The 12,202-nt window shown below is 39.3% G+C and overlaps 2 protein-coding genes across 7 annotated transcripts in view; one reads left to right on the top strand and one right to left on the bottom strand.

The window, feature by feature from the left end:
- Positions 1-2,672, bottom strand: part of EIPR1 (EARP complex and GARP complex interacting protein 1) — a 77,393-nt gene extending 74,721 nt beyond the window's left edge. The window contains exon 1 of the mRNA XM_032104519.1: positions 2,541-2,672. Within this exon, the coding sequence (XP_031960410.1) occupies positions 2,541-2,582 (42 nt within the window). The 5' untranslated portion in view covers positions 2,583-2,672. The remainder of the gene's footprint in view (positions 1-2,540) is intronic.
- The window catches only part of TRAPPC12 (trafficking protein particle complex 12), a 51,468-nt gene continuing 41,881 nt past the window's right edge, over positions 2,616-12,202 (top strand). For 3 of the 6 annotated variants that reach the window (XR_004239337.1, XM_032104514.1, XM_032104515.1), the window contains exons 1-3: positions 2,616-2,745; positions 3,610-4,820; positions 7,979-8,095. Coding sequence is in view for 5 of the 6 variants with exons in the window: in XM_032104514.1 (XP_031960405.1) it covers positions 2,625-2,745; positions 3,610-4,820; positions 7,979-8,095 (1,449 nt within the window). In the remaining variant the exon portion in view is untranslated. The other 3 variants (XM_032104518.1, XM_032104517.1, XM_032104516.1) reach the window with 3 other exon arrangements.

The following is a 12,202-nucleotide window of genomic DNA, read 5'->3' as shown; positions in this document are numbered from 1 at the left end:
TTAGACAGTAAAGCCCAGGTCAACCCTACACAGGACAAGAAAGACATAATTTCACTGACAAAAACCAGGACTTAACAACAGTCCTGGGACCTCATTCATTGCATTCTTATAATTGAGGATATTGATGAATTCCACCAAGGTTCCCTTTAGAAGAACCACCTTGGTATTGAAATGTTCTGCAGCTGCTGCTGTTGCTTTGTATTCATCATCATGAGCCACAGCCACATCACTCAGTACCTTAATTCAAGCAGTATATCACATTTTCATTCACCATCCACTGTAATCTTCTCACTGCAGTCAGACAGAGCAACTATGGTGAGATTGTCTTTTTAAAAGTCACAAAAAGAGTCATACACCCTAAAAGTCACACGTAATTTGCTTGTCTGTACAATGTTCATATAGCTCACAGACAAACCTAAGAGATTAAACAAGAGAAAAATGTATTTATTCATTACTCTGAGTGACCTTATGTATGCCAATACGTCAGAACACATTCTGCACACAGAAGCGAATAGAAACCTTGCAGAAATAATTTTAAGGTAGTTGGTGGATAGCACCTAGGAGGAATTAGCTTTATGTTCCTACAAATATGGTCACATTAGATCAGATGAAAAGCACATCCACACAACTATACTTTTTCCACCAGTGGCCAAAGATGGACTTTTACTGACTGCTGGAGCCCAAACATAAGAAGCTAAGACAAAATCTTTAAAACTTGGCTGAAAAATTAGTCTGAAGAGATGCCTTCAGACAAAAAGAGGTAATTGTGATGATGCAACTAACCATTCTTATCTAGCAACACAGAAGAAATGATGCTTAAAAAAATAATAATCTTTCTTATAAGACGTACAGATGCAAGTTGGAAAAACCAGATAAGTTCTCGGTTTAAGTTTCTATTAGTGTCTCTCCACTTTCAAAAAGCACAGAGAGGCAATTTGTTTTAAAGCCACACTGGGAGTTAATGGAGATCAGAAACAGAGCCTCCATCTCTACGCTCCCTTTCTGACTTACCCATAAATCATCTCTTCTTTCCTCACTCTCTCCCTAAGTGATCTGTATTAACAGTAATTTCCTTTCATTACAGCTACTTTACCTCATCCTTTTGCTTTATCCTACTGCCAGACAACTCCAACAAGTTACGTACTTCAAAGGAGAGAAGAAGTCTGTGGGAGACATATGGTTTGGGGGGGGGGGACAGGGTACACAGGTCCATGAAGGTCCCAGACAACACACAGTAGCTTCCCCAAATTTTTGGAAGATGAATTATATGTGACCTTCTAGAAAGGCACTATGAATTTTATTAAGTACAGAATATATATTCTGTTCTGCAAAAGAGATTTAAGTATAAGTTCCATTAATTTTGAAGTATGAGCTACAGCCATGTCTAGCCAATCACAAAATACTACCATACAATACAGACAGCATGCTATCAGACTTTATCAGACTTCAGCAGATTCAACATTTAGGGCAGGTGTATACTACGGAGCAGCTCCTATACAAGAGGACAACCAAACAAATACAAAATTTGCTAATGAAAGCTACTGGTATAGTCAGGACTACAGAGCACACTACTCAGTATGCAGAACATTTGTTACAAAGAGCCTTTGTACACTAATTTTCAAGAACACTTTAGCAAAGGTGCCAAAAAAAAAAGGGCACGTGTAGATATTTATATTACTACATCTACTGTAGAATGAATTGCTTTGTTAGGAGGTGCTGGTTTTCTTCTGCAGGTATTACTGCTATAAAGGCTAGTGATGATAAGCCAGCTGTTGCCAAAGAGAACACACAACAGCTGAGTAAAGCCCTTAGTGGAGGAAGAATGAACTAGGGTCCCTCTGACTCTGCTTTCTCAGAACTTACAGAAACCTCATTAAACACACCACCTGTGTTCCTCTAAGAAGATGATCAGTAAGTTTCTAAGTTAGACAGTTCCATTTCCTTACAGCCATAATACTGATATGATGGACAGATTTGTCCCATGGGACAAAGGCACATACATAGACCTCACAGGGAGATCCCACAAAGTTCATGCAGATTTACAGTTGGGTATATCCAACTAAAACTCGTAATTTACTGGGAACAGTTTCATGCTCTCTTGTCAGAAAAACAATTTTTAATTTTTTTTTCTGACAAGGCAGAATCAAGGATGTCTTTGACAGTACTTTCGTACCACTCCAGCGCCAGACAAAGCCTTTTCCGGAGGCGGAGCAGGGAGCGGTGCCCGGGCAGGAGACCCCCGGCACAACGGGGACAAGGAGCCCTGCCCGGGCCCCGCACCTGCAAACAGCGCGTTTGGGAGGGGAGACCGACTCCCGGCCGCTGTCCAGCCACCCTTAAACACCCCAACGCAGCTGCCAAAAGCCACCACAACCCGGCGGTGCCCGTGGTGCCCCCAGTCCCGGCTCGGGGAAGGACGCCGGTCTCCCCCGGGCGGGCTCTCCCCTGCCTCTCTGCACACACCCGACCCCGCGGCCACCGCCTTCTCAGAAGCAGGACCGGCACCTGCCAACCCTCCCTTAATCTCGCCTCACGCTCACCTGGAACTCCAGCCCGTAAATCACCGGCGCGTCGTCCTCCATCACGACCCCCCCAGCGCAGTCAGACACCCCTAGTCGCCTCCAATGCTTTCTGGCCCTCGGCGCGGCCCGTCGTCGGCCGCTTCCGGGAGCTGCGCGCGCGCAGCCCCGCCCTGTCCGGCCCGTGCGCAGGCGCTGTGCGGGGGGGAGCGGCGGTGGCTCGGAGGTGACGGGACGGGACGGGACGGGACGGGACGGGGTGGCGTGGCGTGGCGTGGCGTGGCGTGGCGTGGCGTGGCGTGGCGTGGCGTGGCGTGGCCGCGCAGCTGACGGGCCTCCGGGTGGTCGCTGAGGTGGCCTCGGGGCTGCGCCGGCGGGGGCCGGGCCCACCCCCGCCGCGGGTGTTCCGGACTGGGGAGGCCACGGTGGCGCCGGAGGCTGCGCCGAGCCCAGCCCGGGGCTGCGGGGGTTCGTAAGCGGCGCTGCTGTCGCCGGCGAGCGCTCCTCCTGCTTAGCTGGCCCGTGCTCGGTAGCCTGCGCTGGAGATAGCCCTGAACCCACGCTTCCCTTTGCTGAAACCGGGACCTAGCGGGTTTTTGCGGCCAGGGGAGCAAATACTGAGTCACTGGAACAGGTTGCCAGGGGAGGTTCGAGAGCTCTCAACCCTGAAGGAGTTCAAAGCCAGGTTGGATGGGGCTCTGAGCAACCTGGTCTAGTGGAAGGTGTCCCTGCCCATGGTAGGGGGCTCGGAATCAGATGATCTTGTAAGGTCTCTTTACAAACCAAACCATTGTCTGATGTGATTCTATGATATTGTTTCATCTGTGTTTAGTGGCAGGTATTTGCTCTTCAATCTAAATAGTTTTACGACTTGCAGAAAGGATAAAGGGAAAATATTTTCAGAATTAATTCTGCGGTTAGACGTTAAATGAAAAATGTCAAAGGGAAGATGTGAAATAATGAAATTACTTTGTTTCTAAAGCAAAAATTTCAGTATTTGTATGATACTTAGGAGTTTCACTTTGACACCTGCGTGATACACAAGTAATAAAACTAATTCTTGTTCTGGTGGGGGCTTCTTCTTCTTTAGTTACTATGGAACATAATGAAAGCAATGCTAAGGATGCGAAGAGCACCTCAGATGAAGATGACAGCAGAGACGTAGTTCAGCAGAAAACTCAGGAAGAAATTCTCTTTCATGAGGAAACCATCGATCTTGGTGGAGATGAATTTGAGTCTGAAGGGAATGAAACTGTATCAGAGGATTCAAATAATTTTGCAGATAAACTTAATGAGCAAATGATGGAGAGTGTCATTATTTCAGATTCTCCAAACAACAGTGAAGATGACACAGGTGAACTTGGTTGTCTTCAGGAGATTGTAGACCAAATGGAAGCTAAAGATAATAAAAAAACACAAGCAGAAGTGGATAAAGAAGAGTTTTTAAGTAATGAGAGTGAAACTGAACATGAAGAAACTCCTAAAGACTTTTCTGATATTGGAACAGATGATCAGGCATCTTTAAAGGAAGACTCAATTCAGGAAGCAGTTAAGGAGAATCCAAAGTTGGGAAACAGCGTTCCTGTTGAAGCAAAACCAAATAATATTGATGAAAGCAAACCTGAGGACCAAATTTTGTCACTCAATACTACCACACCATCTTCTGAGGCTGAGCCCATTCCTGTGTGCACCATCTTCAGCCAAGCAAACAATCCTAGTACCCAGCCACAGTTATTCCTACCTGACGGTTTTGAGCCTCAGGTGGTAAAATCTCCTAGTTTTAGTAGTATAATAGAGACTCCAGTGAAGTCTAATCCACAGGTGGTTCAACCAAGTCCTAGTCTAAGCAAGTTCTTTGGCGACACCGTTAACACTAATACTTTAGCTTCTGATTTTTTTGATTCATTTACCACATCCAATTTTATTTCTGTTAGTAATCCCAATGCAAGCTCTTCAGTTCCAGAGCAAATGTCCTCTCTTTCTAATGGTGGAGGTGGTTCTTCATCCAACCCTACCTTCCCCATGCAAAATGGGAGACCTGAAGCAGATGGTCCTCCATCATCTCTAGAAATAACTCAATCCCCCAAGCCATTCTCACAAATCCAAGCTGTTTTTGCTGGGAGTGATGACCCATTTGCCACAGCCTTAAATATGAGTGAATTAGATAGAAGAAATGATGCTTGGATTCCTAGTGAGGAAACAAGAAATGTTCTCATTTCACTTGCCACACAACAGTACAGTGCCGTGTTCATAGATAAAGAGAATCTCACCATGCCTGGATTAAAATTCGATAATATCCAGGTAAGAGTCTATTACTGTATCTTTGTCTATGATTATTTTTAGAAATACTGTAGAAGAGCTGTCCAGTAATCTGTGTATCCTAGTGGTTCACGTTGTTGCTGATGGTCACCTTGTGTGTATTACTTCAGTCCTAATTAGAAAATGCAGTGTCACTGCTGCCTTGTACAGGAAGAGGCTAAAACCAGATCTGGTTTATTCATAGTGACGTTTGTTTGGTACATTGAAAACCGGTGTTGACAGTTTCCATAGAAGCCGAAGCTGGTTGTATTTTTAAGTACTTTATTTCTCCAAGTTTTCTCCAAGTTAGTGCTCACATTCGGAATATATACAAACCCTCTAAGCTGTGCTACAGAGTCTTAATAGCAGACAGCTTTGTTTGTGGAATTCACTGTTGTGGTCAAGTGGGAAATAACATTTTTCACTCATGTTCACAGTGGTCTAAATAATGTTAACACTGACTGAAATTGCATCATTTCTATCTTCCCTAAGCAATGGAAAGGTATAACCTGTAAGAAAGATTGAGTGCTGCAGCAAGCTGCTGGGAAGGGATAACCCCAAAATTAAAAACTCTAGAGGAGATCGTAAAGCAAACAATATAGTAATTTTTTGTCTTCTATCAATTTCTAACTGATGAGAAGCCATAAAGCATTTTTTTCAGAATTTGAGAAATTTTACTCAGATCTCAGGATTTACTCAGGATTTCTCATGAAGCTGTTTTATCCTGGCTGCTCAGCCAAGCTAACCATCATAATATTTTGGGTTTTCTTGAAACAGGCTAATCCTACTCTTTGATATCTGTGCCTCTGGATAATAGAATTGTTGTTTAGATAGATGGTGTTGAGGGTTTGGATACTTTAATTATGCATAACAAGGACCATCAGTCAATAGTCAAATACAAGCAGAGAGCAGTCTGCAGTAACTTCTCAATCTGCAGGAGCTAGCAGAAAAGTTTCTGGAGTGAAGCAGGTCCAGATTTATAGATGCATTATCTGAAAAATCTTGGGTTTTGTTCACAAGCAATAAATACCAGTTTAGACATATGAAATGCTACTGCTGCTTCTTGGGTTAACTTTATCTTAAAACATGTTATCACAGAGCCAAATAATTAGCATGGAAGAAAACACTGTAAGAGGAAGCTATTCCTCCTCCAGTCCTGCCCAAAATATCACTTAGACCTTGATGAGTTATTCCAGTGTGCACTTTCTCTCCTGACAGCCAATCGGTTGGACAGAATGAATCCCTTCTGCAATCTCCGAGGATGGTGGTCTCCTTTTTGCAAGCTTCCTTTTATAGAATAGTTCTCTTTCACCTTCCTCAGTCCAGTCAAGGATTAAAGGCTTGTTTCTGCTGATGATTCCCTAAATCTGTGCTCGTGCAAATATGCAGATCTACCATTTAGTACATAATTGAAAAGAAGATGTTTGGCAATGTCTATGTGATGTATTTCTACAAAAGACCTGATGTAAAATCATCAGTGGAATTAAAGGGCATTCCTACTGGTTTCTTCATTGTTTATAATTTATAAGAGTCTCCTAGACATGTCCACAGGAACAAGTTTTGAAGTGCTTTGTGTTTAGAAAACTTTCCTCACTTTCACTTACTGCTTTTCTGTGGCCTGAGTGCATGCCGTGACTGACTTGACATCCCCTAGTTTGGTATCATTGTTCCATAGTATTGTAAATTGTGTATTTAATGAAACTGTAATTGTAGAGTACTTGAAATGTTAACTGAAACATTGTGGGAAGTATGTTTTCAATGTTAAAGCAGCTTCCGACAAGGTTTGTATAGCTTTGGTATGAATAGTTTGCTAATGCCGAATGTTAATGCAAGATGTTAAACCAAGCTACATGCAGTGGAGACAGAAGTTGGTTGAAAAATGCATTTGCAATGAGTGAACTCTAGGTGTGCTTCAGGGAAGGACTGAAATTTCATGTGACGTGTCGAAGAGCTTGGGACTTTATATTTTGGCTTGCTTGCTCAGAAAATGTATTGTAAGACGAGTTTTATGTGGATAAATCACACCAAGAAAAATACTGAATGATTTTTATTTCAGCTGTATGCTACTTTTTGACAATCATTTAAAAACCATTAGTTTTTAAACTATCTTGGGTTGTGTATGGTGAAGATTGTACGAGTGTTCTCCAAGTGTCAGAACAAATCTGAGTGCTGCTTTTTATGCTCTTTCCATTATGCCTTTTTTCATGAGTTGCTGTCTTCTGTCATTGTCCTTTGTTTCATTGCATTCATTTGTACTTTTTTCTACACCAGAGGACTGTTGGATCCAAAGTACTGTCAGGGGGATTAAAAATTCTTCTGTATTTATGTCATTTTGCACACACTGTCGTTTCTTAATTCTTCAGGCTCTTCTGTCTGAGAGGCAGATATGTTGTTTATTCATAGAATAAGTGACATCATTAGAGGTAAAAAATTTCCATGTAGTGAAAAAGCAGTTGCAATCTCATTGCTTAAGAAACTAGACAGAAAACACAACTATGTTTTCTATCACTGTCCATGGGGAAAATTGAAACACTTAATGTCAATTCTCTTTGTCATAGCTAAACTCTACTGTTACTATATGCAGTTCACCCTCTTTTTGGGCAAAAAGCTATTGAGGTCAGATAACACAGTTTCTGTGACTGATGCCTGCAGCTAGTTCTTTTGAAATTTAAAACACTTGTTGAAGGGTTGCTGTTTACTTTGGTTTATGATCTCTCAAAGTTTATTTTCTGGATATTTAAGGCTAGCTTATCATGTGTTTATCTTAGATCAGTAGATTGCACCTTTCAATGTTAACATACATTACAAAAACCTGTAGAACTTTCTGGTTTTTATAAGATCTTTGAGGAGTATTTTATAAGATCTGTGAACGATAGCAGTATAAGAAGCAAATTAACCTGAATGTGTCAGTGCTAACTGAAACCTATACATGGAGAAAAAAATATAGTAAATTATGTGGAGTAAATGTAGAAGTTTTCATTCCAATGCTGTATATTCATGTGCAGTTATGTTTATTTCACACCTAACATACTGGAGAATATGTATTTCTTTAGAGGAAAGAACTCTTTTGCTCAGTTTTAATTCTGCATTTTTTTTTTTCCAAAATAATGTTTTAAATAGTCTTGTTATCTGTTTTCTTTTTCTGTTCCATGAACACCAAGGGAGATGCGGTAAAAGACTTAATGCTTCGCTTCTTGGGGGAGCAGGCTGCAGTGAAGAGACAAGTTTTAAATGCCAACTCTGTAGAGCAGTCATTTGTAGGCTTGAAACAGCTAATTGTAAGTAACAATCATCATATATATTTAATATTGTGTTTCTCTCAAGATAATTGGGAGCTACTGACTGAGGAGAAACTGGAAAAAAAAATCTGTATATTAGTCTATTCATGATAGTACTATATCATTCAATAGTACTAGCCAAACTACAGTAGTTTTTAATGGAAATGACACTGGGGTTTAATTAATTGCCTTTAAATCACATCGTAAACCTTTCTTTATATGCAAAAGTTACAAAAAATTATTTTAAGTGACTGAGTTTTTATGTAATGCAGATGGTTGCAAAACAGATTTTAATAATGTTTCTGTTTATCTGTGTATATATTTATGTTTTCATCTGAATGTTTTACAAAAAGACATAAAAGTTGTAAATGTCAAACCAGACTGATACGATAATTTCAACTGCTTAATTTTTTACTTCAGTGCAGAAAACCAAAACAAATTACTTCCAAAGGAAAGCTTAACTTAATCCTTTCATTATTGTAAAGATTTCTGTCCTGGAAATAGTTGCATCTAGCAGCATTGTAAACATTGCCTTGTTCCTTTAACCATTGTGTTCCTGTATAAAACTCATTACTTTTGCATGACTGAGCCTTATTTTATCTGATGACGTAGCAAGGTATTTTGCACTTACTTTATTTTTGAAAAAATGGATGAAAAATTGCTGAGTAAAAGTAGTGAGGATTTATCAGGACAGGCTGTATTTAGTATTTAACATCTTTTAATTTAATCATGTGACTTTACATGTGAAGCTCCAAAAGAGACAACTTTTTTGTCGTGTTAGGAATACTGTAGGAGGTCTCTGCAAGCACTATTTAAGGAGTTCAGAGGTAATTTCAAAACCTAAACATGAAAAAACAGATTGTGATCTCCATCCTAGACATGTGTTTTCTGTTTATCTCGAAGTTTTGCTTGACTTGAGAGAGGGAAATAATCTTATGAAAAAGTCTTGTACCCACCAGTGTCTTAACTAGGAAAAACTTTTTTTTCACACTTACTTTCCATCTTCCAGAAGAGAATTTTTGATGTATGGGAAATGCTTTTCTATTTAGCCCGCTAGCAGTGTCTATGCAAGATGTTCTTTTATGTGGCAGACCATCTTGTACCTTAATTACAATGCTGCTGCTGATACTGTTTTTGCTTTGGGCATGCTCTTAAGCTTCAGAAGAGTAATGCTAAAGCTTTTAGGCCCAAGGCAGTAAAGCTAGGAGGCAATCTGTAGCTGTAGGATTTTTTGTTACTTACACCACTTGTGGTTACTTGAAAATTGTACTTGAAAAAAGACTGCCGTATCTTGCCACTATAAATATGTAATGTTTGCTCTAAATACGGAATAATTTCTTCAAGCTGCTAGACCAGGAAAGGGTTACTAACTACATTTTCTTAACTGATGTGTAAGTGCCCTGCCAATGTAATTTACAGGGGAGAAGCATGTCATAGCTAGTGGAGGAGGACATTTTAATCACTTTAATGGTGTTACATGTAGAGTTAATGACTCCCTTTGAGTCTATTTTAAAAAAGTCATATACTGTTATTTTTGCACATGATTAATGTTGTGCTTTTGCATGTATTTTCAAATATAACAAACATGGATACAGTGGTATGACATACATATTCACTGTAATAAGTTATGAATTATTCTTAAAAATAGGGGATGGTATTGTTCTTTTGTTTCTAAATCAGTGAGCAATTTCCTACATTTTTGTAGCTGAGTTGAGAGAAGGTGGGAGACACAAGTAGCGCAAATTGTAGATGTGTGCTTTTGGGAAGACGTTGCATTTCTTCACTAAGAAGCATCTATTTGTTGGATAAAATTTCAGTGGTTTTCCTGAGACACTGAATAATGTTATAAATTGTGTATCAGAGGAATTCCCTTTTCATCACTGAACGCATTTTCTGTAGATTTCCAGTCCATGTGCCTCTCTTTGCTTGACAGAAGAATTACATTTGAAATCTGTTTTGCTATGCAGTTTCGCTGTCTGTATGTAAACCTCCCCCAGGACTTCTGGGGTTTTTTGAAGAGCAGAGAAGTTCTGCAAGGAATAATGCATTGTGTGTTGGGTGGCTGATCTGCTTGGCTAGCTTTGATGTGTGTACAGTCATCAGTACTGAAATGTTTTGGGGTTTTAATTTTTGGTTATGTATATGGATAAAAAAAATCCTTTCACAAGATAAACATCTAGTCTAATAGTGTTCAAAAAGTACAGAAATCATCCAAGCTGCTGGCTTTCGTTAAAACAACAACAGCTCCATACTTTTGGGGGGAGTGGAAAGATAATACTAATGTTGTGTGGAGAGAAGTTCTCTTCTGCAGGCTGCTGCTGTGTTAGTGAACTATTTAGTAATAATACTTGGTTGACTTAGAGAAATCAGTGTTTTCATACAATTACATCTAGACAACCATGTCCTGATCATCACAGAATAATTATTTTTGTCTTTGAGAACGTTCTTCAGTATTTTTTATGCTATATCTGAAGCTGTAGTGTCCGTATTTGCCTTGGGTCTCTACTTAAAACTTACAAACAAAATTCAGGTACAGGGGACCCAGATCTTTAGAACTGTGGGATTGTAGACCATAGGAGGCACGAAAGTGACCTGCAAGGTTTTGAAGGATGTTTAAAATGGATAAAGATTTCTGGTGGACTGGCAGCTCTTAAGTCTGGTACAATAATGTGTCCAGTTAATTTGAAATGAAGCTGTACTGCCAGCAGCCTTTTATTAAGCTTCCACATAGAATTATGCTCCATGACCAGGAGGCAGCTCCAATTTTGAAATCATTGCAAATACTGTGTTTCATTTTCCAATAAGGACTGTTTTCACAATGACTGTCAGACTTGCTTCTCTTGACTGTCTTGCTCTATAAAGTACTTTTTGTCCATGCCTGAAATAGAATTTAAAAGATTGTAACAACTAAATTGGTCATAAATGATCCGTTATTATTTTTGGATGCTAACTCTCATTTGGGATGAAAAGTTTAGCAGTTTTAGAGTCTGTGTTTGCTCCTGTTCTCAGGATAATAAGAATTTAGTTTGTCTCTTGAGAAGTTGAATGAATTTCAGGTAATCCATGTCAGTATCTTTCTGCTTCTCTAAGTTGATACAGATAGATGTTGAAGGATGTTATAAATGCATTATCAATTCCTGCTCTTCCAAAAGAGCATAGATGGCTCAGTCTGCCATGCTGTTTCATGGTCTTGCTGTCAGCCAACTTCTGCATTTCCAGTGGAACTCAACTTTATCTGGCATTTGACGATGCAGAGGAGAGGTGGTTAGTGCATGGTGGTCTCTGTAGTGACCTGTTTGCAGCCTGTGTAGCTGCAAAGTGGGGGTCAGAAAGTCTTCAGTTGTTATTACTGATTTTTGACTGTTTGCTGTATCAGCATGTTTTCTAAAATATTGGAGAGAATTTAATAAAATACCAATTCAAGGTTAGTGTCTGAACTTTGCAAGCACCAGTATGAATGTATTTTATTCCTTTACATTTCATCAGACAACATGACTCTTTTCTATTACATTTATATTTTTTTTGTATTAAGAAACTATTTGAAAAAAATATTACTTTCAGGAATAAGATGTATTTTCTTTAGAATGACCTGCTGGATACATGTCCCTTTAAAACCTCTGTATAATAGAAAAGTATGATAGCTTAAAACCTGTGAAGCATTAATCTGTGTTTTAAGTTTTCAGTGTGTTGCATCAGGCTATACAAGGCAGAGACTTTTTTAGGATATTTCTGTTGAAAAACTGATTAACAGTGTGACAGTACAGTTTGATTTGTCTAACTAGGAATGTTTTTGTTTTATGAATAAAAAAATAAATTTAAGAGTATTTTGAAATTAGTCATGCAGTGAAAATTCAGATGTTTACATTTTATAGGTGAAACAGTTGTTACTGTTCTGAATTTATCATTTATGCATTGTATTCTTCCTTGTTCTTTGTTTTTGATTAATAAGAATTTTGTATCTGGACAATGTTAGAAAACTTTATTTTTGTTGAGAGAACTGTACTAGGGGTTATAATCTGACATACTGAAGTCAGTGAGATAAGAATGGGAATTGAATATTTCATGACTGTAGAGTAATTTGGATATTATTGATAATACATGGCTGGC

Source organism: Corvus moneduloides, chromosome 3 (genome assembly GCF_009650955.1).
Source record: "Corvus moneduloides isolate bCorMon1 chromosome 3, bCorMon1.pri, whole genome shotgun sequence".
Taxonomy (NCBI): Eukaryota; Metazoa; Chordata; class Aves; order Passeriformes; family Corvidae; genus Corvus; species Corvus moneduloides.
Note: the sequence above shows the minus strand (reverse complement) of the source record. Positions and strands in the feature narration are given on the sequence as shown.